The following is a 26,374-nucleotide window of genomic DNA, read 5'->3' as shown; positions in this document are numbered from 1 at the left end:
AAACTTCTTAAGCTGATAAACAACTTCAACAAAGTCTCAGGATACAAAATCAATCTGCAGAAGTCACAAGCATTCCTACACACTAACAACAGGCAAGCAGAGAGCCAAATCATGAACTCCCATTCACAATTGCTACAAAGAGAATAAAATACCTAGGAATATAGTTAACAAGGGAAGTGAGGGGCCTCTTCAAAGGAGAACTACAAACCTCTGCTCAAAGAAACCAGAGAGTACACAAACAAATGGAAAAATATTCCATGCTCATGGATAGGAAGAATCAGTATCATGTAAATGACCATACTGCCCAAAGTAATGTATAGATTCAATGCTATTCCCATTAAACTACCATTGCCATTCTTCACAGAATTAGAAAAAAATTATTTTAAAATTCATATGGAACCAAAAAAGCTGAACCTAATTTTTAAACAGCCATAATTAGCTAGCATTTAATGAGCACTTACTTCCCAAGCAAGCAATGCATACATGGTCTATCTCATTTAGCTCTCACCAAAGCCCTGAAAAGAAGGCACTGCTTTCCCCAGTTGGGCAGATGGAGAGCTTGAAGCTCAGAGACGCTAAGTAACTTCATCTCCAGCCAATCAGCAACTGAGCGGAGGCTCTTAACCAGGCCCTCGGATTCCAGCACCTGCGCCTGGCCCTGTGTGGCTTCCAGCCGCTGAAAATTCCAAACTCAGGCACATCAAAGGACAGGTCCTGGGTGAGACAACGAGGGAGCACTTCTCCTTCCCATCCTCATTTTGAAGATTTACAGAGGCCTGAACACAGGGAGGGGCCTGAAGAACCTATAAAAGCTTGGTGAGTACCTCCCAGACTGGTCTTGTACTTCCAGGAGCTTTTGTACAGCCCACTGCCAAAACTCATTTTCCCATTTTTAAGTGTTGGGGAAAAGAAATATAGAAAAGAAAATTCTATGGCACATGAAAATTCCATGAAGTTTAAATTCCAGTGTCCGTCAATAAGATTTTGTTGACACCGTCATGCCCACTGGTTGACGTACTGGCTGTGGCTGTTTTCCTGCTACAGCTGAGTTGGCCACAAAGCCAAAAATTTACTATGCAGTCCTTTACAGAAAACACTGGCCGGCCTCTGGCCTGGGCTGTGGTTGGTTCCTAGGGTGCGTTGGGCATCATTGCCCTCAGGACGCTCCAACACTCGCTCTGAGATAGGGTCGCTGGGCCCTGCCTTCCCACCTAGCAAAGCCCCTCGGCCTCTCTGAGTCCTCCTGCAGGAAGTCTGCCCCAGCGAGAACCCAGGTGCCCTCCCTGGGTCCCCTGGGTCACTGTACTTGCCTGGGTCACACATCAGTTAACTGCAATGCTGCAGGGCTCAGCGTGTCTTTCCAGCAGGGCCTGCCCTGCACTACTCATGTGATGAATGAATGAAGGAGCAGATGAGAGAATGAGCACTCAGAGGAGGGGCGCTCGCCTGTCCCCCCAACTCCCATGCCTTGGAGACGAGCCATCCCCAGAAGAATCCAGGGACCCCATCCCCTCCACTTGCAGCCCACCCGCACCCAGTGCCTCACTTCCACGCAGACCGCTGTGCTGCTGATGCGGCAGCTCAGGACTTCTGAGTCCATGCCCCTGAACACCAGCTCGGCCAGCCTCTGCCTGTGGCCCTCCATGTGCTGCATGCACAGCCTGCAGAGGAGAGACAGTGCCAGGTCGTGGAGGCAGCCCCGCCCCTGCCTGACGTTTGCCAAGAGCTGGGCAGGGCCACATCGGTGCCTGGACCCTGCTGGCAAGATAACCCCAGACAGATGTCCTAACATCTCTGGGTTTCTCCCTCCTCTTCCTGGGGACTTGGTTGAGCTTGTCAGTGAATCAGTCAATGTCTATCTCCTTTTTACAAAGGGGACTAGAGTGAGGGCGGCTCCGGAGTGACTAGGACCCCAGAAGTAACTCCCATCCCTGGCCTGCTCTAGACCCTGTGTGGCCCTGGGGGCGAGCCCCTCCTCTCTCTGCCCTCATATCTGCTCTGAGCAGGAAGGGTTCGAATAAAAGGTTCTCATTGTCTTGCACACCACCGCCATCCTAGAGTTACAGGTTGGCGTGGCAGTTCTCCCAGAAAGAAGGCCTTCAGCCATGACCGGACCATGTCCTCGCAAGGAGCCCTTCCATCCAGCAAGGAGGTGCCTCTGCAGGTCCCCCTGCCACCCTGTGGGAGCCAGGGCTCACCTGGCCAGCAGGCTCACACCCTCCAGGAATGTCCCGCCATCCTGCAGGAGGTCCCACACTGCCTGCTCGTCCAGGGTACGTGCCAGGTGCTGGCTCTTGACTCTCTTGAACAAGAGCTGCATGGACTTGATAGTGACCCTGAAGGGAGGTGGGAGCTTGTGATGCGCTGCCCTGCTGGGAGCGCATGGCCTGGGGAGGCTGCTGCAATCTGTGAAGTGGGGCCCCAGTGCCTGCCGGGCCCAGCCCAAGGGACTGAGGGAAAGGTCCAGGGAGGGAGTGGATCTGCAAGCTCTGAAAACCACACCGTGCTTGACACACATGAGAACGGCATTTTGAGTAAGATCAGATCCCGCCAGGAGGAGACAGAGGGCCCCTCACTGGAGTCCACTGGCAACTAAGGGGCAGCCCGTGGCTACACCCAGCCCAGGCCTGCTGCCTTGCACCCACCGCCCTCGAGAGCACCTTTGCAGGTTCATCTCCTCCGGCAGAGGAGTGGTGTGGACCAGCTTCCACATCTTCAAGACCGGCGGGGCGGCCTCTGGTCGGTGGCTGCTGCCAAGCTGCAGCAGGAGGGTGTAGATGAGGTCAGGGAGGAAGTCCGGGAGCTTGTCATTCTCATCCAGCTTCTGAATGAGAAGGTGGATGGTGCACAGGGTCTGCAGAGAGAAGGTCCAGGGCATCGGGCTCCTACCCAGAGACCCCTGAGGAGCCTTGGGGCCTGCACCTGCAACTCACCATCAGGGGGTCCACCGCAGCCAGGCGCCAGATGTCAGCCTTGGAGGTGGCACTGATTCTGGGGCTGAGCCGTGACTGCAGCCGGCCTATCAGGCTGTGAAGCATGGTCCGGGCGAAGGGCATGTTCTCGGACACTGCCAGCCACACCTCTGCCAGGTGGCTAACCAAAGTCAGGGCACAAGGACTGTGAGTTTCCTGGCATGTGCCCTGGCAGGTAAGAATCCCTTTCAAACCCTTGGCAGCCCCCTAAGTAGGGGTTGGACTCTGGGGACTGAATCTCAGGGAGGTGGAGGGAGCCGCCAAAATTTGCGTGCTTAGAACCCAGGCCCCTGACGCTACACTCAACCCCCTTTCTCTGCATGGGCTCACGGTACCTTTGGGAAAGCCATGGCCCCCACGGAAGCCCCACCTCCACTGCTAGATGACCACAGAGACCCCCACCTGTTTGATGACTGTACGGACATGTCCCACAATACCTCCTAGTGCCCAATTTGCATCAGGTTGGTTGTCGGTAGCTTTCTGATATTATATCACCTAACCCTCCCAACACATCTTTGAGGAAGGTATTTTGTCTCCCTATTCCACAGAAGAGGGAAGTGAGGCTTGCAGCAGTCAGGTCACCTGCCAAACTACAGTTGGAAAAGGGCCTTCCTGGTTTCCAAGTCCAAGCCCATGGCCCTGCTGAGAAGGGAAGTCCCCCAGGATAGGTACAGAGGCACAGAGAGTGGGGCATCTGGGAGGTTCTAAAAGGCTAATGTGAGTCTAACAAGTCTAAATGTAATTTAACAAGGTTAAGTTGAACAAAGAGATGTGTAAACTGACTATTGGAACCCACAAAACCAATGCACAAGAGCAGGGTGGTAAGTTTGGGTCTGAGGGGAGATGTGCCTGGGGGCCTGGGGGCAGTAATAAATGGAGAGGGGGCAGAGTGCACTCATCAGCACCCTCTGCAAAGAAGCCATGGGGCACAAGGAAACAAGAAGGGGCACCTCAGTCCTACAATGGCAAGAAGCAACTACCAACAATGACACAATCCTGGAAGACAACTCCAGGCTCTGGAATGCAGCCCAGCTGACACCCTCATCACAGGCTTGTGAGACCCTGAACAGAAAGCCCAGCTAACCCATGCCTTGACTCCTGAACCATGGAAATTGTGAGCTAACCCATGGATGTTGTTCGAAGCTTCTAAGTGGGTGGTAATTTGTTATGCAGCAATAGCAAACCAATACAGATTTTGGCAAACTAAGTGAAAGCCAGTGTGACGTGGCCACCAAGTACGCCAGCCTGACCCAGGGCTGCACTGCACATCCCCCTTACCCCCACCCAGCACTGCCCCATGAGCCACTGAGCCTCATTAAATCATGACACCTGCACCACCCTCCCAGCTGGACCCACGGCAGGGCTGCCCTTACGAGAAGCAGCTCCACAGGGGAGCCATGCCTGCATTTCGGGCAGGTCAGCCCTTGTGGCTCTGGAGCCGGGGCCTATTTTTAAAACTCTTTTCTCTGTTCCAAGCCTCTTACTTAGCCTGACATCTCCTCACGTCCCTGCACCAGCACAGGCTCCACTGCTCTGGGGATGACTGTCTAGCTCTTTCTGGCTCCTCCCAGATGAATTCTGGTACCACCCCAAACAGACTCCCCACATGTGGGGAGACCATGCCCAGCTGCCTGTGCCATCATGCTGTAGCACACACAGGAGCTTTGCACTGTTTGCAGAGAAACACCAATAAAGATGGGGTCCCTCTGCATCACTCATGGCCACCTCTGGGGCTGGAGGTTGGGCCATTCTCCCCTTGGAGACTGGGACTAGTCGCTTCCCCTCTTAGGACACATTTTGAAAGAAATAGGGACAGCCTGGAATATCTCCAGGGCTTGCTCAGGCCTTGGAGCCACATCCTGCAGCCGATCTGCTGGAGCTCTGTTCACAGGGAAGGAAAGGGCTACTCTGGGAGAGAATGAACTCCACAGACACTGTCCCGGGCATGTGGGGAGCTACGGGTCCAGATTCCAGCTCCATGTGGCGAAGTTCTACAAGCCTGGGCTCTGTCAGTGGCTCGTCGGAGGCTGGCACCTCCTGCAGGAGGTACAGGAAGAGGGCTTCGACCCCCTTCAGGGTGGGGCAAGGTACTGCCCAAGGCTCCAGGCTTCTGGGACACATCGGGGTGGTGAGTTGGGCATGGTCAAATGGCACAGGAGGCCGGGGCCACCTCCTCCAGGGCACCCACCTCTCCATGGGCAGTGGCTGCCTCAGGAGCGATGTGAGGATGGTCTCCTGGTGGTGGTGCGCCAGCAGCAGGATGCCGTCAATGAGAAGGCGCCGCACCTCTGGGTGGTCCACCACCGGCAGGTGCACCAGGATGGCACTCAGGATCTCGGCCACCTAGGTAGGGATGGGGCATCACCGGGGGGCAGCCCAGGCCCCCATGGCCTCCTGCACTACCCATGACATGCCCCTGCTCCAAGGGCTCTGGCCCAGTTGGACAATGGGCAGGTTAAGCACCCAGCACCCTCTCTAGTGCATCCTCCGGTCTCTGCCTCAAACTCATTTTCCCAGGCTTTCAGTGCAGGAGGTGGTGTGCTCCGGGGAGGAGAACCTTGATCTCCAGGTCAGCGTGCACTTAACTAATGAGGCTACCTTCAACACGCTTCTTTCTAGCTCTAGAACTCTGTTTCCTCCTCCTCTTTAGCAGCCAGGCATTGGGGGAGGCATTCTCAGCAAGTGCTGGTGAGGCCCTCGTCCTTCCCTCTCATCTGGGCACACCAGGCAGCCCCAGCCCCTCTCTCTGGTGGCCCTGCCGCGGCTCTGCCACCTTGTCCTCCAGCTCCTTGGCCCGCATCTGGAGGAAGGAGGCTATCCAGGTGACAGAGGCCTTGTCATGCTGCAGGTTCATGGCCCCAATGTTCTCGCAGAGCTTCTGGATGAGCGAGACCACCTCATCGCAGCTAAACTCCATGCAGACCACCTAGGAGCAGAGCGGGTGACTCCCCTGCCCTCCCCTGCCACTCCATGACTGCTGACACTCCCTCCTCCCCTGTCCCACCTCATGGCCCCACTCCAGGCTCCTATCCTCTCTCAGACCACGGCCATGGCCTCCTCCTGGGCTGAGCCAGAAGGGGCTGGTCTCCTGAAGTCCCCAGCCCCAGTTTGGGTGGCTCCAGGCACTTCTATTCATCACTGTGCCATGAGCCTGCCCACGTGCCCACACCACGTGCAGGGCCTGTCCAGATCATTCCCGTGGCCCTTTCAGCACTCAGTGTGGCACATCACAGGGACAGGGAGAAGACAGCAAAGCAGATTAAGCACCTACTGTGTGCCAGAGGCAAAGTAGGGACATGACATAATGCAGGCCCTTTCAACACAGAGGGCAGCAGTTGGGCCAAAGGCCGTGGAAGCTGAGACCCCAGAAAACTTGGGCTGTGAGGCCAGCCCAGGAAGGCCTCCCTCCCTGAGAGACGGCCAAGGGCCCTGAGACCAGCCTGGCAGCCCAGGCAGGCTCCCCGGCTGTCACCTTGGCAATTCTGGAGGATGCACAGAAGATCTTCTCCACGTCTGTGCTCTGGAGGTCCCCCTTACATTTCTCAAGCTCCTTCTCCTTGGAAGGGCCCCACAAGGAGCAGGTCTGGCTTGCTGTCGGGAATACAACTTCAGAAATGACCAGCAGGGACAAAAGGCCTGGCCACCCCCACTTCGTGGCTACCTCCTGCCCTGGCTTTGCAGGCCTGAGCCACCCTCCAGCATGTGAACGTCCCAGGCGTTCTGACCTTTGCTCTCACTGGTCCTTCCCTGTGGCGGCCTCTGCCCGCACCACCTCTCCGCCCAGCTCAGAGGCCTGCTCTCCCTTGAACTCAGCTCTGGCCAGCTCTGTCACAAGCTTGGCATCTGGGAGCTGACTTTCTCCCAGCCAGGCCCTCAGTGCCCAGCACTTGCCCTCCATGGGTCAATCTGGGCTAATGAACCTCTCCTTCTGGAAGCTTCCATGGCCTGTTGGTGAACTCTCCCCTCACTGCTCCCTCTGATGGTCACCTGTGTTTGTCTCCATGCCCGCCTGCACAGAGGCCATCCTTCCCTCCAGGGCAGGCTGCAGCCCATACTCCTGGAGTCAGCCCTCTCTCCCTCCCAGAGGAGCTGGTCCTCATGTCCTGCCCTCTCATACCGTGAAGATCTAGCAGGCTGGACAGGACATTCATTGAGGCCATGCGGGTTCTTTGATGGGCATCACAGGTGCACAGGGCAATGAGTCCGACCATTGTGCCAAACTGCCCCAGCTTTAGGTGGATCTGAGGGACAGGAGACCGTGGGGCTCACACCTCTGTGCTCTCATGCACACCTGGGGCTGCCCAGGGGCAGTGTAAAGGGCAACTTGATAGGGCAAACCCTGCTCTGAAACACCTGTTTGGGGAAGGGGAGGGTGCCACTGTCTGTCCCCTGTCCAAGCATCAGCCTCCCCTGCCCACAGCTGGGCCCCTGGAGGCTGAGCAGCCTGGATCTGTGGGCCCTGGATCAGGACTCCCTCCGACTCAGCTCTGCTCAGTTCACAGCTCTGAACTTGGGCCCAGTTGTTCCTGTAACAAACCCTGGGGATCAAATCAGAGCTTCCTGCTCACTAGCTGAGTGGTCCAGGCAGGGTACTCTGCCTCTCAGTCTCATGTTTCCTGTCTGCACAGTGGAGATGATGGTGGCACCTCCTCTTGCAGGGAATGTCATGAGAGCCCAGGTGAAGCCTTCCACACAGCCTCTGGCCTCACATGTTACTGAGTGTTGGACTTGGCCCCTGCCTCATTTTGCTGAGCATTCATCCCCACCTCCATCCAGGTGCCCAGGACCAGGGTCCTGCCCAGCCCACTTCTCTCCCTGCACCAGACGCCCATCCCTGCACCCCAGACCCTGACTCCATCATCCTCCTGCCACAGCCATCCTGAGGACAAGACAGTCAAACAGCATGGAGCCAAAAAGTGTAGACAATTAAGTCTCATCAGGCTGTGTCAGATGGTCAATCAGTAAAAACACTACGTCGTTCTAGACATTTTAAGGGTTGCGGTACTTGTCAAGCTTTGCAAAATTTATGATTTTGCAGCACTTGATTTTCTCAAAGTAAATATTCACTTTCCTAGCCAATGTGGGGTTCATAACTATGTATCTTTTTTCTTAAAAAGGGCTCTCACCGCTACAGAAGCCACAGGCCCCACAAAGCCTGGAGCTCTGCCAACCACAATCCCACCCTCTCCCTCCCTGACCCAGCCCAGGGCACTAGGTCACTGGAGCCTCTCCCAAGGGGCCCTTTGGGGACAGAACTTGATTTCATAAGTGTTCCCTCATCTTCCAGATAGACACAGGAATTTTTCTGTGCATGTCAGAGCAGCAGGCTGGGGGCTGGGGACTCCTGGACTCACGCAGACAGCAGTGCTGTGGACATAAATCCACATGAGATAGAGATGGAGGCTCACGGCCTTTTCCCGCTCCCATTCTTTCTCCGACAAGATCCACTTTTCCAGGAGCTATGGGTAGAGCCCAGAACACCAAAGTGGGTGTTAAAAATCCTGGGGCCAGCCCTTTGCTGGCCAGCTTTTGCCCACCTCACCCTCCTACTCAGATCGACTTTCAATGCTTCCTTGTGGTTCTAGACAGGCCCCATCATGAAGGAAGATGAGGCTGTAGGCAGGGAAAAAGAATCCCCAGCATTCTCACCAGGATGGTGCTTGGCTGTTGCATTTGGCCTGGCTCCAAATGTCTGCCTGTAATGAAAGGCCAGGAGCACAGCCCACCCTGCACTCTAGGTGGCCCCAGAGGCCGTTCTGATATAAAAGTTCATTTTAGAGCAAATGATATTACCATAGATAAACAGGGTCATGTCATCACAATAAGGGTCAGTTCATCAACCAGACATAACAATCCTAAATGTTTATGCACCTAATAACATAGCTAAATAATACATGAAGCAAAAAATGAAAGAGCCAAAAGGAGAAATAAACAAGTTCACACTGTTAGTCAGAGATTTCAGTGCCTTTTTCTCAATAATTGATAGAACAAAAAGACAGAACATCAAAAAGGAGATAGAAAACCTGAAAAATACTATTAACCAACTTGGCCTAATAGACATTTTGAAACACTACACTTAACAACAGCAGAATATTTTTCAAATACACATGAAATATTTACCAAGATAGATGGTATCTGGGCAACAAAATAAATCACAGTCAATTTAAAAGGATTTAAAATATGGAATTAAGTATGTCGTCAGACAACAATGCAGTTAAATGAGGAATCCAAACCAGAAAGATTCTCGAAAACTCCCAAATATTTGAAAATTTCTAAATAACTTTCAGGTCAAAGAAGAAATCATAAGGGAAATTTAAAATGTTTTGAACTGAAATAAAATTAAAACGCAACGTATCAGGATCTGTGAGATGCAGCAAAAAAAAAAAAGCAAAATCTAAGGACTTACATTATCTGATCCTGATTTCAAGGCTTATTATAATATAACAGTAATCGAGATAGTGCAGTATTGTTGTACCATAGGCAAACACATCAACAGAGCCAAATAAGTGTCCAGAAATACACCCACACGTACATAGCCTTTGATTTTCAACAAAGGTGCGAAGATAATTGAACAGAAAAAGGGCAGTCTTTTCAACAAAGGGTGCTGAAACAATTGGCTATCCATGTGCAAAAAATTAAAATAAACTTTGACCCGTACCTCAGACCATACAAAAATTAACTCGAAATATATCATAGACCTAATCATAAAATCTGAAAATACAAAACTTCTGGAAGAAAAACATAGGAGAAAATCTTTGGACGGTTTCTTAGATTTGACACCAAAAGCATGATCCATAAAAGAAAAAAAGATAAATTCGACTTCGTCAAAACTAAAAACTTCTGCTCATTAAAAGATATTAGGAAATCAATAAAAAGGCCACAGACTAGGAGAAAATATTTGCAAATCACATATCTGATGGGTTGTATCCAGAATATGTAAAACCTGTAAAAGTTTCCATAAAAAGAAAGCAAACAACCCAATTTTTAAAAACCTAACCAGCACCCTTCAAAAGTGCCAAGGATATGAAAGACAAAGAAGGACTGTGAAGCTGTTCCAGATGAAAGGAGAACAAAGAGACCTGACAGGTAGATGCACTGCCTAATCTGGATTATATCCTGGATCAAGGAGAAAACAGCTCTAAAGGATATTACTGGGGCAATTCGTGAAATTTGAATATGGGCCATCAGTTTTAATACATGCATCGTGTCAACATTAAATTTCCTGAATTTGATCATGGTACTGTTTTTATATAAGAGAGTACTGTTACTCTGGATGTCTGCAGCTATCTGTGGTTCAAAAGATGTGTGTGTGTGGAAGGACAGAGACAGAAGAAAACTGAGAAAGAAAATGTGACAAAGTATTAAGAACTGTGAATCTGCATGAAGAGCATCTTTGCACTATCCTTGCAAATTTTTAGCAAATCTGGAATTTTATAACAATGAAATCACTAAAACAATGCTTCATGCACTCCCCTGTTCCCCACAGTCTGGCCCTCAGTCCAGCTTCTAGGGAGGAGTGGCCATCCCTGGCTCTGGCCCACCACCTGGCAACTCACCTGCACCATCTCCTGTAGCCCCTTGGGGTCCAGCTGCCTCTGCAGGAGGCTCTCCATCAGCTGCTCCAGGGAGCTCAGGGCATTTGCATACAGGGTCTACAGCCAAGAGGGAGAGAGAGATAGGCGGCAATGAGGGGCACCCACAACCCCCCTCCCTGCAGGGAGTTCATGCCAGGGAGGGGTCTGGCAGTCATCCACTAACTTCTGTTCAGTCTGAGCTCTTGAAACTTATTTTCTCAAGTGAAGTACAAGACAACCATTTAAGAGGGATTCACTTTACAAAGCAGGATACTGAACTCCTGGAGCCCAGTTCTGATTCTTCATCCAGGGCCAAGCCCTGGAGGCAGGGATGGCTACCTGTCCACAAAAGATTCCTTCTCCTCTTCCACAGTGTTGTCAGGGAAACAGCCATCTCATCAGGGACTACATTTCCCAGGACTCCTTGCATGGGTGGAGCCATGTGACTGTGTTTCAGCCAATAGAAGGAGGGCAAAATGACTCTCAAGTCTTCCCTAGACTTTCTCTTTCTTCTATCTATGCTGGGTATCAATACCCATTGATTGGGATCTTGGGATTCATGCACTGAGGATGGGCAGGAGGACTCCACCAGCCTGGGTTCCTGAATAATTGCACAAAGCAGCTCCATTTCCACTCCCATTGACAGCTGGGCTTGACTTGACTTGGGTGATAAACTTTTATGTTGTTAATCCACTGAGATTTCAGGGTTTATGTTTCAACAGCTAGCATTACCTTACATTTACTGATAGAGCTTGCTACACTCTGCTGCCTCTAAACACTCGAAGGTGGTTCAGGAAGGTGGACTCTCAGCATGGCCCATGTTAATGTTAACTTCCAGGTCCTGACCCAGCAAATGAGGCATCCCAGAGGGACCTACCTTAATGGACTCATTGTCCTCTCCTGGGAGTTGGAGAGAAATTACAGAGTGTATGCTGATATCCATCAGCTCACTGTTTTCCTCTGTGGAGTAGAAAGGCTTCAGCTTGCTGGAGAAGAAGCAGTGACAAGAGAGGAACAGTCATTGGGGAGTTGAGCTTCTGCTGCCCCACTGCCCAATCTGGGCACGGAAACACATCCTAGAAGAGGAAGAGGCCTACTTTTCCAGTTGGAGGCTCTGGCAAGCATCCCTCCCCAGGGGCCCTGGCTCTGACCAGTAACCAGTGTCCACTGACTCTTGCTTGTGATTGAAGGGGAGATGCAGGGGTCCAAGGCCATCTCTCCTATCTGCTGTTGTCTACTCTGAACCTGTTAATCTGCTCAGAAACATTCCATTGCTCCTTGCCAACTACAACTATGGAATCTGCCCTCCCTGGCTGGTGCTAGTCCAGGGGCTTTCACGGGTAATGCTTGGACCACCATTACCAGCAGCAGCAGCAGCAGCAGCAGCTTCACCTTGGAATTTATGAGAAACACAAATTCTATGGCCCCAGCCAAGACCTGCTGAATCAAAAATTCTGGGGGTGGACTGCAGCCATCTGTGTTTTAATAAGCCCTCCAGAGGAAGTTGCTAGTGATTGGTGCATGCTAGCTCATTCTTCTTCTAGCTCCTTCATCAATAATTCTCAAGCTTGATGCATATTAAAGATACCTCGAGGATTTTTTAAGGACCCCCAGGGACCATGTCTAAGCCCCAGGATCTGGGGTGGGACCTGGATATCCATACTGTTAAAAGTTCCCTATGAGTTCTATTGTGCCCCCAGAGATGAGAGCCACCATCCTACTTTAAACTCCTGTTCCCCCAAAGTGTCTTGTATTACACTCTCCTAGGAAGCCCCAAGTCCAGTCATTCTGCCTAAGCCCAGGTCAAAAGCCAAATGCCAACTTTGCACCAAGCCTTTTGATAGCTCCTTTTGTATAAACTGAGTTGCTTTCGTTAGTAGCCCCTTTTTTTTGTTCTCAGATATTTTTTTGCTGGTGTGTGTGTGGGTTTACCTGTAAACACAGTCCTGTTAGTCAGCTTTGACCTATAATCCCATTTGTATGTGTCTGTCTTATCTCTAAGTCCTTAAAAGGCTGGGACTAGGTCTTATGTATCTCTGTGTCCCTTCAGTACTCAGCATATCATTGTGCTTAGTTGATGTTCATGACATTTATTTTAAAATCTGCCTGTTTGATGCAGCTTAAAGTAACAGATAGTTCTGCTATGAGCCTAAGTAATGAATCTTCCCCTATAGGGGAGGTATTCTTAGAGATGACCCAATCTCTTTAAATACTAATTTTATAAATCCATAACTTCTTCCCCTTTCCCCCTCCCCACCAATGGATTGGCATCTCCAGGAAGGTAAGTCTTGGGCTTTAGATCATTTTGTAGCAATGGTGTCAACAAATAGTTGACTGAGCCCTTCAACTCACTCATTGAGCCTGACTCATCTTGAAGGATGCTTGCAATGCTCTTCAGTGTTATCACTGTTATTTTGCTCAAAATATCCCCAATCAATGGAAGAGCAGCCCACCCATGTGTCATAAATCCAAGGAGAAGCACCCAACTTGAAATCTGGCTGAGAATTATAGAAAAGAGTGGCTGAGGCTGACCCCCATCATCTAGGCTGGCCCATTGCCCTGGGGAGCTGCCAAGTGAGACCCCTGCTACAGAGGGAGGAGAGGAAAAAGGAGGCACAACCCCTGAAGGAGCACCGAGGAATGGTCTTGAACTTTTCCCTACCCCTTGGGATGGGGTGAGGGTGGGAACCCAGCTCACCTCAGGTGCGAGAGGGCCTCCATCGCCAAGGCTCGCGCTGGAGAAACCAGGTTGTCAGTCGGTTCTGCCTTGATGACCGCCTGCCCAACACAAGCAGGGGGTGGTGGCTTTTGGTGACCATGATGGCGGCAGCACTCCCCAGTGTTAGCATGAGGAAGACCTGGCACTTCCCAAAGCATCTAACACCCCACATCTCTTTCATTCTTTTTAGGGCCATTTGGCTTTTGGCATCTTAGGGGAGGCAGCAGAGTGGGAGCAGGGCCCAAAGTGGGCCTGGGCTCCCAGCTCGCGCTGCTCATCTACTTGCTGTGTGCCCCTGGGCCAGCACTTCCTCTGCCTGAGCCCAAGTTCCCTTCTCTGTAAAACAAGACCTGGAGACCCATTTTACAGGGCTGCTCCAGGCTAGCGTGAAAGTACAGGTTCAAAGCTCCTGGCCAGTGAGAGCCAAATAAATCCCATTTCCTCCTCATTGCCTTCTGTTCCACCCAATCTCATGTCCCTTAAGGGCCACTTCCAGCACAACCCAAGCAGCTTTGAGAGGCCAAGGCACTGGAAATGGCATGAGTGGGGAGGCCTGGGAATTAAGGACATTGGCGGCCCCACAGGCTCCCTCAGCCTTTGGACAGTGGACGTTTTCTTTGTCTTACATCCTTCTGTGCATCCTTCAGGGCTTCACTCTAAGTCCTGCTTCCAGCAGATCCCTGCTCCTAAGGCCCTCCCACGGAGAGACAGGGAAGCTACAGCCAAGCCGGCCCAGGGAATCTCTGTCTATCAGGCCTGAACCAGCTGCCCTGGGCACTGCAGGACCCAGGACAGCCAGAATCTCCCACCCTGGTTTCCAAACAGTTGACTGGCTGTGAAACTCTTTATCAGATACAAAAATCATTCTCAGAACTCCTACAGTTAGGACAAAGCAGAGCCAAGACAGGGAAGGACTTCAGAGAGCTCTGCAGATGCCCTCAGGAACTTTGAAAACCTCTCACTGCAGGGAGTTAGACCCCAAAACCAGGAACAGGACCAAGGAGGTGCCCCACCCAGCTTACCACTATAATGGTGGTAAGAGTCATCTTCCGGGCAAAGTGAAAGTCCTCCAGGTCCTTGATGTTGTTGATGGCCTTGGTAACCTGCACAACACTCTTCATGAAGGCCATTTTGAGACAGATGTCCTGAGCCCAGAAGGGGAAAAGGAGGGAGAGAATGTTTGTGAGCAGCCCCAGAAGAATCCAAGCTGCAGCCTCTGCTCCTGGACTCCCTCTGCTCTGAAGAAAGCATTCAATGTTGAATGCTCTGAGAGATGGCCGGCCTCACTCTGACCTTCCACCACATGAATGGAGCACCTGCCACATGGCAGGGCCACAGGCACATGGCGGGGATACGAGGTGAGGTGCAGCACCTGGGTCCACACATGATATAGTTTGGCTGTGTCCCCATTCAAATCTCAACTTGAATTGTAACTCTCAGAATTCCCATGTGTTGTGGGAGGGACCCAGGGGGAGGTAATTGAATCATGGAGGCCAGTCTCTCCCATGCTATTCTCATGATAGTGAATAAGTCTCACAAGATCTGATGGGTTTATCAGGGGTTTCCACTTTTGCTTCTTCCTCATTTTTCTCTTGCTGCCACCATGTAAGAAGTGCCTTTTGTCTCCCGCCATGATTCTGAGGCCACCTTAGTCATGTGGAACTCTAAGTCCAAGTAAACCTCTTTTTGTTCCCAGTTTCAGGTATGCCTTTAGCAGCAGCGTTAAAACGAACTAATACACCACGGAAGATGCCACCTTCCCAAGCCTCCAGAGGGCAGCAAAGCAGCTCAGGGGCCGCCTTCAGTGACCAGGGGCCCCGAGCCCTATGTGTTACCATAGAGGCAGGAGAGGTTATTGAGAAAATGATTGCTTTTACATGGATGAACCTTGAGAATATTATGATAAATGAAATAAGCCAGACACACAAGGACAACTATCATATGATTGCACTTAGATGAGGTACCTGGACTAATCAAAGCCACACAGACAGAAAGAGTAAAGGTGGTTGCCAGGGCTTGGGGGGAGAAGGGAATGGAGAGTTGGTGTTGAATGGATATAGGATTTTGGTTTTGTAAAATGAAGAATTCTGGAGATAGATGGCAGTGACAGTTGCACAATAACGTGAATGTACCTCATGCCACTGAACTATATGTATACTTAAAAATGGTTATGATGATAAACTTTGTTATGTGTATTTTGCCAGTTTTAAAAAATAAAAACAGTTTTTGCTTTATTCTCTGTGTTTTCCCCTCCTTGCCATTCCAAGAAAATAGCCAGTCCCTTTGCATGTCTATGAAGACAACCCCACCTCTTGTTCCTTATGAAAGGGTCTGGATCAGTGTCAGAGAGGGCCAGAGGCAAGGGCAGAGGGAGTGGGTAAGGCTGGGAAGAGGTGGGGCTCATCTTGTGGCTTCTGGAGACCCCACCCAGCACTCTGGAAGAGGGGCTATCCTCAACTGCCCCCCAGCCCCTCTGCATGACACCAAAGCACAGAGAACAGCACATTTGGGCAATGGGCTTCCCACTTGCTGGGCATCAGGTAAGATGCCTGGATGTCCCCTGGGTAGGGATGCAGGTGCCCAGAGAGTGCCAGAAGGCTACTACCCACCAGCCTGGTCCAGAAGACATCCCCCTAGGCAGCAGATGGGGCTACCTGGCAGCTGCTGACATAATGGTGAATGATCTTAGCGGTGATGGGGCTGTCCACGAGGTTGAGGAGCAACTGGGGGTGGCAGTAGGAGGCCACGCAGCTACACATCACCATGAGGGCACTTTTCACTGTCTCCCGCCTCCAGGGATGGTCCTTCTACGAGGCCAAAGAGAAAAAGAACCACTGGGGGAAGCAGGGGCTGCTCCAGATGCAGGTGATGGTCTCTGGCCACACGACCAAAGGATCCATTGAGTCAGCTGGCGGTGCTTCACCTGACTGTTTTCTGGGTGCCTGAAATGTTCATCGTATTTTCATGCATGCATTCATTCACTCAATGCATCTTTACTGAGCATCTACTAGACACCAGGCACTGAGCATTTAGTAATGAGCAAGACAGACTAGGGCTATAGACGCCCAGAACACCCATCAGCTGTGGGGGGAGTTGCTCAAGTGAACACCCCTGAACAGAGGCTGCTTGCACACCTCATACCTTCACCTACCAGGCACCGGCTATGGGTCAGGCACACATGAGGCTGGAGATCCAGCAGGAACCGAGAGCCTCCATCTTGCCCTCACAGTGCTCACACCCTCAGAACAATCTCTGAGTGGGAGGAGATGTTGGAGGCCACCAAACCCACTGTGGATGGGGAGCAGGGGCCCCAGTGCCCTGCCAGACTGAGTAGAAATCCAGGTGTCGGGTCCTCTTTGCAGAAAAGCTGGAACGAAGCCTGGGACTCTCTCGATTTTCTTCATCCAAACAACCAGACCCCGGGGCAAGTGTTCCAGGTCAAGGGCAAAGCCTGAGGCATGGGTGATGGTTTCAGATGGTTTCCCACTAGGAGCTCAGCCAGCTGGTGGGACCATCTCCTGTGGCAGGGAGGGGCAGCCTCCAGAGGATGAAGCCATGGGCTGTCTAGGTCCAAATCCTGGCTTCACCACTGAACCAGCTGCACGCCAATGGACAAGCTTCAGTGTTCTCACCCTGCAACAGTGGCTAGAGCCCCTCAATCCCAGCACCGTCCATTCACTGAGGCAGAGCTCCTAGTGTCAAGCACCCACTGAGCACTACCTCAACAGCTTCTTCAAATCCTGTGGGTCTGAGTGGGGCCTGGGACTCTACATTTCCAATCAGCACCCAGGGAGCCCCCACTGCCAGTCTGAGAACCCCACCATGAGTAGCAAGGGGCTGGGACTCCGTGACAGTATCTGGGTCCTGGAAAGGCCCACCCTGCATTTTTAAGATGATCCAATAGCAAAATCTCTGTCCAGGAGGTCTCAGAGTAAGACAATGTCTCAGCCATTTTGATGACAGGAGACTCGGTGTGAGGCAAGTTTCCTACTGAGACCTAGAAAGGACTTTGTGTCAGTGCCCAGAGCACTGTGCTAAGAGATCCCAAGACCCAGTTGTGGAGGGAAGGTGGCTTACCCGCCAAGCACTGATCTGCCAGGACTGCTCTGACTCCTGGATCCTCTCCTCGAAGTCATGAAGCACATTCAGCACCGTTTTCACCTGGCCCCGGGCACACAGGCCAAAGCACATAATCACACCCTGCAGGGAGACCCAGCCAGCCAGGGTGAGGGCAGGGGCCAGTGGGCAGAGGAGGATCCCACACACACACGTGCAAGGCACACACACATGTACACACACACACACACACAAAACGCATGCAGCCACATGAACACACATGTCCCCGAGGGTCCAGAGGCGTCTGGTGGACAGGAGGGGGCTGCAGGCACCCTCACCTCGCTGTCAAAGTCATTGCTGTAGTCCGTCTTGTACAGCAGCTCCAACAGCAGGACCTCCACCTTGCTGGCCTCCAGGCCTGTGGCCAAGGTGAAGCCCAAGGCCCGGTACAGAAAGCCCTGGAGAGGCAGAAGGGAGGAAGGAGCTCAGGCCTCCCTACAGCCAGCCTTCAGGGGGTGCTGTTGTAGAGAGTTTTCTACATATTCTTCAATTTTTTTTAACGTGCAGAAGATACTTGCACACACGTTTACAGCAGCACAATTCACAAGTGTAAAAATGTGGAACCAGCCCAAATGCCCATCAATCAACGAGTGGATAAAGAAACTGATATATACATACATACATATATATATATATAAACATATATATAAAAACATATATATATGTGTATATATATATATCAGTTTATATATACATATTATCAGTTTATATTTTATATATATATAATGGAATACTACTCAGCCATAAAAAAGAATGAATTACTGGCATTTGCAGTAACCTGGATGAGATTGGAGACTATTATTCTAAGTAACTTAGGAATGGAAAACCAAACGCCGTATGTTCTCACTCATAAGTGGGAGCTAAGCTATGAGGATGCTAAGGCATAAGAATGATACAATGGACTTTGCAGACTCAGGGGGAAAGGGTAGGAAAGGGGTGGGGGATAAAAGACTACAAATTGGGTGCAGCGTATACTGCTTGGGTGATGGGTGCACCAAAATCTTGCAAATTCCCATTTATTCATGTAACCGAAGACCACCAGTTCCCCAAAAACCTATGGAAATAAAAAATTTCAAAAAAATAAATAAAATAAATGTTCAGGTTATTCTGGGAGGTCAGACTATATCAGGGCAGGCATGTTATACGTGTTAAAGGGGGAGGGGTAAGTTTGTTCAACTTCTGTGTAAGTTGAACCAATTTACACTCCCTCCAACAAACCTAAGTGCACCAATTTCTCCACCTACTCCCCAACATACGACATGATCAGTGAGAAGTGGAACATTCTCACTGTGATGTGTTTCTTTGATTATTAGTTGTGCTGATCATCTTTTCATATTCTCATGATCCGTTTTAATTCTTTGAATTTCTGGCTATATTCTTTTTCTCATTTTTTGGTGGGTTTTTTCTTTGTTATTTGTAAGAATTTTGTTTTATATTTGGAGACATAGTAAGAGCAACCATCCATATTTCATTAAATCCTCACCACGACTCCATAAGGTAAATATTATTGTTTTTGGAGATGAGAAAACAAACAGGAAGTAGTAGAAGCACACAAAAAATGTTAATATCTATAAAGTTTACCTCTTTTCCCTCGTCTTTCTTGGTTTCTTTGCAAGCATATAAAGGCTATTCCATGTTAACATTATAAAAATATTCATCAGTATATACTTCTAGTTGTTCCATGGTTCTATTTTATTTTGTACACTTAAGTCTTTGATCTGCTACGGAAGAACATATTCTTCCTTAATGTGCTTCTTTTTCACTTTCTCTATTGTATTATTTTTAGCACAAGAGGTTTTAATTGTCATGATGTCCAATTTATTTCTTTTTGTCACTTGTGCTTTTTGGTGTCATCTCTAAGAAGGCTTTGCCTAACCCAAGGTCACAAGATTTATCCTGTGTTTTTCTAGAATTTTATAATTTTAGTTCTTTTATTTAGGTCTGTGATTCGTTTTGATTCAGCTTTATGTGTGGTGTGAGGAAGGTATCCAATTTCATTCTTTTGCATGTGGATTTCTAGTTATCCTAGCCCCATTTGTTGAAAAAAAACTATTCTTTTCCCACTGAATTGTCTTGGCACCCTTCTTGAAAATAAATTACCCATAAATGTGAGAGTTTATTTCTGGACTCTCACTTCTATTTTATCAATCTATCCTTATGCCAGTATCCCACTGTCTTGTTTACTGCAATTGTGTAAGGAGTTTTACTGCAGTTGTGTAAGAAGTTGAAATTGAGAAGTTTGAGTCCTCCAACTTTATTCTTCTTCTCATAATTTTGTTGGCTATTCAGAGCCCCTGGTATTTCCATATAAATTTTAGGATCAATTTTAGGATCAAAAAAAAGAACTAGCTTGGATTGTGATAGGTGTCATGCTAAAACTGAAGATATATTTGGAGAGTATCACCATTTGAACTATAGCATCTTTCAATCCATGAACATGGGGTGCTTTCTATTTATTGAGACCCTCACTGATTTCTTTCAACAATGTTTTAGAATTTTGTAGCAATGTGGTATAGTTTTGTGTTTACAAAGAAATACACACATGTGATTGCTAACCAGAATCTGGAGGATCAACAAAACACAGCAAAAAAATAAACCAAAACAAAACTAAAACCACCAATCCAGACCACCCTCCTCTCCTCCCAGGACCCTGTAAACAGCCACAGGTCCAGCTGATCTCACACACATGGTGTTATCCTCTCCACTCCATCATCCCTGGAGTCTACTCCCTGTCCAAACTCTCCTGTCCCTGTGAAGACAAACCTTCTCCAGAGAGGGGCTGTCAAATCTCGCAATCTGGTTGTTCAGCTCTTTGCTCAAGCGCAGGCTCCAGCTAGACCCCTGGGTCTTCTTGAGGGAGTTTCGCAGGAACTGGGGAGGCACAAGACGTTGGTGGGAAGGGCCAAAGGCCTTCATCCTTGTTCTTGCCTGGGCTCTGGGAATGCTACGTGACCTTGAGTACTGACTTGCCCTCTCTCGCTTCCCTTGCCCACATCTCCAGATCACTAAGTCCATAGATCCCTGATCCAGTGCTAATAATGTTCTGTGGGTCTGAGGAATGGCTGTGGCTCTGGCGGCTAGCAGAAGGGGTGTCACTCCCTGCTGCCCTCCTGGGCACCTGGCTCTCAGGATGGAAGGTTCTCTCAGTTCTCCCCTGGGGATGGACACAGCTACAGACTTTGTAACTCCCAGGTCTTCTCTGACAGAAGGAGAACATGTCCTTTAGGGGCTTCTAAACTCCTCACGTGCCCAGCCCACCAAATGCCTTTCCATCTGCTCCCATCTTTCTCCTCCTCCCAGGCCTCAGCAAACTGGTTACCCGTTTACCTGAATCAGCTTGTCTTCCCAGGCTTTCTGATCCCAAGTGAACTCAGTATGTTCTGCAGGAACACATGTATGGTCACACATGCCACTTTCTTCCACTGTTCCCCTAAGCCTGGTATTCAAGGCCCTCTATGCCTCCTTAGCGTGGCATTTGAGGCCCTCCATGGATGAACACATCACACGTTGCATTGCACTCCTCACCTTCCCAAGCTGCTCAACCAGTTCTCAGGACAAAAGTGGGCTGGCTGTGTGGGTCAACTGTGAGCCTCAGCTCTTGTTATTCAAGTCATGTGATTAGAACCCCAGCACGTACACGGATTGGAGGGTTGGCTTGGGATGGGCTCCCCAGGAACCTCACCTTCCAGGTACCGGACCAGTAGCGGAATCTCCAGCTCCCACATGTCGGCCATGGAGGGTGCGATACTCTGGCTCAGGGTCCTCAAGAGGTTGAGCATGGCTATCCCACGACCCTCCCCCTTGTAAGGTGATGACATCAGCACCTGGAGGGCACCAAGACTCCAGTGAAGTAGCACCTGAGCACCTTGCTCCTTGTCTTGGAGCTCATTGTCCTCATTTTTAAAGGGAGGAGCTGGACAAGATGGGTGGTTTTCAAATAGGGATTTCAAATAGAGAGTGCACCTGCAGAGGACACTACAGGAAGGATGGGGGATGGGGGCTAGACCTGGGCTCCCTCCCCACCCCAGGCTTCAGTGCAATATGGATGAGTGTCCACAGTTAACATAAATAGAAGAACTCATGGGTCCTGGACTGAGCCAACCCCCAGGGGTAGGCAGGCATTGGCAGTGTAGTGGGGATGCTTTGGGCAGAGGAATCTAAAAGCAGGTCCAGGCCAGCTCCCCAGTTATTACAAGTGCACTGCCTCTACCAAACTCAAGAGGAATTTCAGGGTCATGGGATGATCTGTCCTGCCAAGCATCAAACTCCCTCATTGCACCTCAGCTTCCTCATACCCCTGGGGCTCTGGGAATTAGGAGCTTAAAGAAGAGGTGCCACAGGGCATGGCCTTGCCAGGCCAGGGCATGGTGCAGGTCAGCCACTCACCAGGAGACGGGCCAGCAGCTTCTGAGGTGCAGGCAGGTCCACTGATTGAAGGAAATGCAACCCCAGCTGAGCCTTCCTGGCTTGTACCAGGACATGCTCCTATGTCCCCATCTAGGAACTTTACCCTAGAAAGTTCCTCCCCAACATGATCTTGTTCCCCAAACCCCCAGAATGGAGAATGGGTCGGCACAGGGAATTTCCTAAGAACATCATCACATTTCACTTATCCTGGGAAGAGGGGAGAATCATGCTAATGGGTTGAGGTTTAGAAGATGCTCTCTTCAGGCCATGCGCATTTTGTAGTGGACACCAAGACTTTCCATGACAATGTTTTGTCTCCTACTGTGAACCCCATCTTCTGTTGAGCCAAAAGTAATTAGACACTGCCATTCTACCCACTCCTGACTCTCTCTACAGGCTTTGGGAGCCAATGAGCCCATGAAAAGCAAACCAACAGCACACAAACAAATGGACAAGGGCACGGCCAGGCCTGCTGAGAAGATGCCAGTGCAGGGGACCTGGAGAGGACTCAACCAGAGTCAAGAGTGAGAGGGGCATGAGGAAGACCTCAGAGGATCGACTGGCCAGCTTGTTTAGATCAAAGTCAGAGAGCAGGCTCTGCCCTTTGCTAGCCCTGGATCCTAAAGGACCCCATCAATCACCTCCATCACCAGCGATGCCCTTGGGGCCAGAGTTGGAGGGAAGGGGACAGGAGCAAGCATGGTAGGTGGGCATAGTTGTTTTGAGAGCCTGGTGTTAACAGTGCCCACTCTGAGTGGACCACAGTGAGGGTAGTCTACAGAGGATGGGATGCCTATAATTACTCTAGCTGGCTCAGAGAAGCCAGACAGAGCAGAGGCCCAGTAAGGTCATGCATAGGAAAGGCTGGGCCAGGAGCTCCCAAGGATGGGATCTGGACCAGGGGTGTGGGCTGGGGGGACAGGACATGAGGAGTGAGCTATCCAGAAGGAAGTTTACACAATTCTAACATGTCCTAGATATGATCAGGTAGGCATTAATATCCAGGTAGGCATTAATAGTATTAATTTGGACTTGGATGTTTCCAGGAGAAGAGGGAATGAGGGTGGGAGGAATGTGGAGAGAGGTGGGCATTCCCAGACAAGGAGCCAGCCCACCTGCCCAATCCAATCAGCTGGACAGGAACTTTGCCCACCTTGCCTGCTCTTGCCAGCCACGCTGACATCCACATCCTGGCCATGGAGCTGGTGTTCTGCCAGGTTTGTGAGGCTGATACAGATAGGAGTCAAAGCTTCCATGTGGTCTGTCTCCATGATGTAGCACAGGAGCCTCACCCAAAACTCCTGGGGTGGGGGTGGGAGAGAAAGGGGCTCAGAATTAGCCCAAGCCCTGGGCTTCTAAGGAGAACAGTCAGGCTCTGCCATGGTGCCATCCCATCCCTGCTTCCCCAGAGATGTCCCCTGACAGTCTCAGCCCTGAACTGGCTCCACCGCCAAATCCAGTCTTTGTCAGGGGCATTTAAGTGTCACCCACCCTAATGTGGCAAGAGAGTCTGCTAGTCCCTGCTTGGGCCAGCATCCCTGTTGCCCAACTCCTATCGCTGTCAGCCTCATACAAACCCACACTCATCAAACCCTCCTCATCCAGGGCCCTCCCTCTGATCCCAAGTCCTCTAGAGGGGCACCCTGGGCAGATGATCCAGTTGTGCATGCCTGGTATGACGGTCAGTTTTGTGTGTCAACTTGGCTAGGCGACTGTACCTAGTCATTCAGTCAAACACCAATCTAGGTGTTGTTGTGAAGGTAGCTTGTAGGTGTGATGAAAGTGCATAATCCATAAAAGAGATTATCCTCAATAACATAGGTGGGTGAAACGCCTTAAGAGTGAAACGCTGGGGTTTCTCTGAGGAAGAAGATATTCAGCCACAAGGCTGCAGCATCCGCCCCTGCTAGAGTCTCCAGCCTGCTGGCCTGCCACACAGGTGTCAGACTTGCCAGCCCCCACAACTGCATGAGTCACTTCCTTAAAATAAACCAGACTATATATGTCTTCTACTGGTTCTGTTTCTCTGGAGAACCCTGACTGATATGGATTCTTGGAGCTGTGTTTCCAACTTCACCTCACCATCTCCTCTCTCCCTGGGTGACCGTTCAACACCCCCAACTAATTATAATCCCTCTCCACCCCAACCCCACCCCTAGGAGTTGAAGGTGAGGCTCTTGCGCTACCAACCATCAAGCACAATGGCTTAACCTGTTGTAACCACCAGGACTAGAATCTCCCAGTTCCTGGGCTTCCCCATAAAGACAGCATGGTGAATTCCAAAGGGAATTTCAATCCTGGATCTATTTTTTACCAGATGTGAGGCCTTGAGCAAATTAATGAATCCCTCCGGGTCTGTTTCTTCATCTACAAAATCAGGATAACGACTACCCTCTATGCAGGTAGTTGCTGGGATAATTAAACAAGATTGCACAGGTTGCACACCTAGTACAGTATACCTGCTATATGTGGGTGCCACATGGACTGTAGCTATGATGATGATGATGATGATGATGATTTCTGCAATTAAAAAAAGCTGTCGCTGGACAGGGATCATCTAGCCTGCAGCCTCAGTGAATAATCATTCCCTCCTTGATGCTCTCATGGTACATTTTTCCTATCCTATTGCTACGTCACATTTTGTTGCAATTAAAAGTTGACACATTTGTTTCTCCCATAGTCTGTGAACTCCTTCCACTCCTTCCGGTCATACTGAGTCCTCCTAGTGCACACTCCTCTGTCCTGTCTTTCACAGAGTAAGAACTCAATGAATGTTTACAAAATTAAACCATGAAAATCATTGGTCTACACACAGACACACACACACACACACACACACACACACACACACATACGCACACACACACGGGCCTTAAAGTAATGGACACATTTCAGGTACTTGCTCAAATGACACAGACTGATACTGCCAGCCATGCTGAGGTCGTGCACTGCCCAGCCTCTAGGGGTACAGAGATGAAGAGAAGTTCTCATCAAAGACCTGGCTTTGGAACTGAGTTTTGAGTAATTCCAGGCAACTGGAAGAGGAAGGCCCCTCAACACTCCAGACAGTAGGAATGGAAGAAGCAAAGATGTGGAATTCTGGGCATGTGTGGTTCACCCCCAGCCTGGCGTGGTGACCCACTGTGCGGGTGGGGCAGAGCCCACTCACGTTGGTCATCCCACTGACAGAAGAGGTAATGATCCTCACAGTGTCCATGGTGACTTTGTGGACCATCCTCTCCTCCAGGTCCCTCTGATAAAAGTTCTCCCGGCGATTTGTCTGGAAGAAAGAACCAAGGGATTCCCACCTGTGGCCTAGCAGAGGCTTGCTGTGGTCTCAGGTGTGGTCTCCTCACTCCCCAGGGGCTCCATGCCCAGATACTGAGTCTACAGAATGCTCAGAGCTGTGCATATATCTAGGACCCCACACATTGTCACCTGCAGGTTCACTGTGTCTATGAACTCATGTCGTGAATGGATACGCAGGTTTGAACACAGGTATGCTGAGTGGCATTCTCCCCTCAGCACTGTGGAAACCATTTCCAAGTCCAGCTGCTCTGTGGTCTGCGTATCAGGGCCACTCACCAGTTTGTAGGTGGATAAGGTCAGCTGCACAGACACGTACTTCAGGCCCCAGCCTTTGATTCTCTCCTGGTAGCCAGAGAGAGCCAACTGCCCAATGATGCGGAGAATAGCCATCCTCACCTGAGAGGACAGGACCGTGGACATGCTGGGGGTTGGGGTGGGCTCCAAGGCACCCAATCCTGTGACATACAGAGCTAGGAATTGGGGGTGCTCTGGGCTAGAAAGGGCCTCAGGGACTACCTGATTACTGCCCACTCTGTCCACCTCCCCCTGCCTCATCCAGGGGTCCCACTCTGCAGCATGCCCACCTGGGAGCCTAATTGACCCTGGAGAGACACAAAGCTCCCTCCCTCCCTTCCAACCTCTGCTGCTCCATTCTAGCAGCCCTTGCCGTGGGGAGCCCATCTGTTATCCTGGACCCCCTGGGGCTTGCTCCATTGATGAGAATCACCACGTGAAGGAGATGCAGAACGAGCCTCTTCTCTCTTCCCTCCACAGCCTCCAGGGACTGAAGACAACTCTGCCTAAATCTCTAGCCCCCATTCTCCTCCATTCCCTCTCCGATATTCCTCAAAACTGCTGTGCAGACCCTCACTATGCTGGACCTCCCTTCCCCAGCCCGTGGCCAGAACCAAGCTCTACTCCAAGGTGGATGTGGCTGCCATGGAGCCTGGGACTGTGGTTTTCAGGCTTTTGAGTGTGGGTAGAGGAGTACCCCTTAGTTGCTTTTTTCACATGCGATAAAGACCTCACAAAACCCTTGAGAGCCAAATGACTCTAGCCGCAGCTGGATTTACTTGGCCTCTGTTGGGTCCAAGGTGGTGCCTGAGACACACCACTTGAAAACTCTAGATCCATGGAGAGAATGAGGTCTCGAGAGTGGAACCTCAGCTTTCACTGGCCTCACCATCCTGCAACCCCAGTCGAGACCCGATGGAGAGCCGGGTTTTCCATCAAAAGCCTCTGCCTCCCGAGCCCAGACTTCCCTTTGCCTCCCTGGC

The 26,374-nt window shown here is 50.5% G+C and overlaps 1 protein-coding gene across 1 annotated transcript in view; it reads right to left on the bottom strand.

Annotated features, from left to right (window-relative positions):
- MROH2A (maestro heat like repeat family member 2A) overlaps positions 1-26,374 on the bottom strand; it is a 60,183-nt gene that overhangs the window by 8,204 nt on the left and 25,605 nt on the right. The window contains 23 exon segments of the mRNA XM_031008671.3: positions 1,547-1,661; positions 2,199-2,336; positions 2,661-2,854; positions 2,934-3,093; positions 5,161-5,315; positions 5,746-5,898; positions 6,445-6,563; positions 7,090-7,213; positions 8,327-8,431; positions 10,529-10,624; positions 11,424-11,532; positions 13,245-13,324; positions 14,288-14,410; positions 15,920-16,072; positions 17,343-17,465; positions 17,660-17,779; positions 20,145-20,252; positions 20,709-20,761; positions 21,064-21,205; positions 21,768-21,808; positions 22,942-23,089; positions 24,958-25,068; positions 25,374-25,493. Coding sequence (XP_030864531.2) covers positions 1,547-1,661; positions 2,199-2,336; positions 2,661-2,854; positions 2,934-3,093; positions 5,161-5,315; positions 5,746-5,898; positions 6,445-6,563; positions 7,090-7,213; positions 8,327-8,431; positions 10,529-10,624; positions 11,424-11,532; positions 13,245-13,324; positions 14,288-14,410; positions 15,920-16,072; positions 17,343-17,465; positions 17,660-17,779; positions 20,145-20,252; positions 20,709-20,761; positions 21,064-21,205; positions 21,768-21,808; positions 22,942-23,089; positions 24,958-25,068; positions 25,374-25,493 — 2,790 coding nt within the window.

Source organism: Gorilla gorilla, chromosome 11 (genome assembly GCF_029281585.2).
Source record: "Gorilla gorilla gorilla isolate KB3781 chromosome 11, NHGRI_mGorGor1-v2.1_pri, whole genome shotgun sequence".
NCBI lineage: Eukaryota > Metazoa > Chordata > Mammalia > Primates > Hominidae > Gorilla > Gorilla gorilla.
Note: the sequence above shows the minus strand (reverse complement) of the source record. Positions and strands in the feature narration are given on the sequence as shown.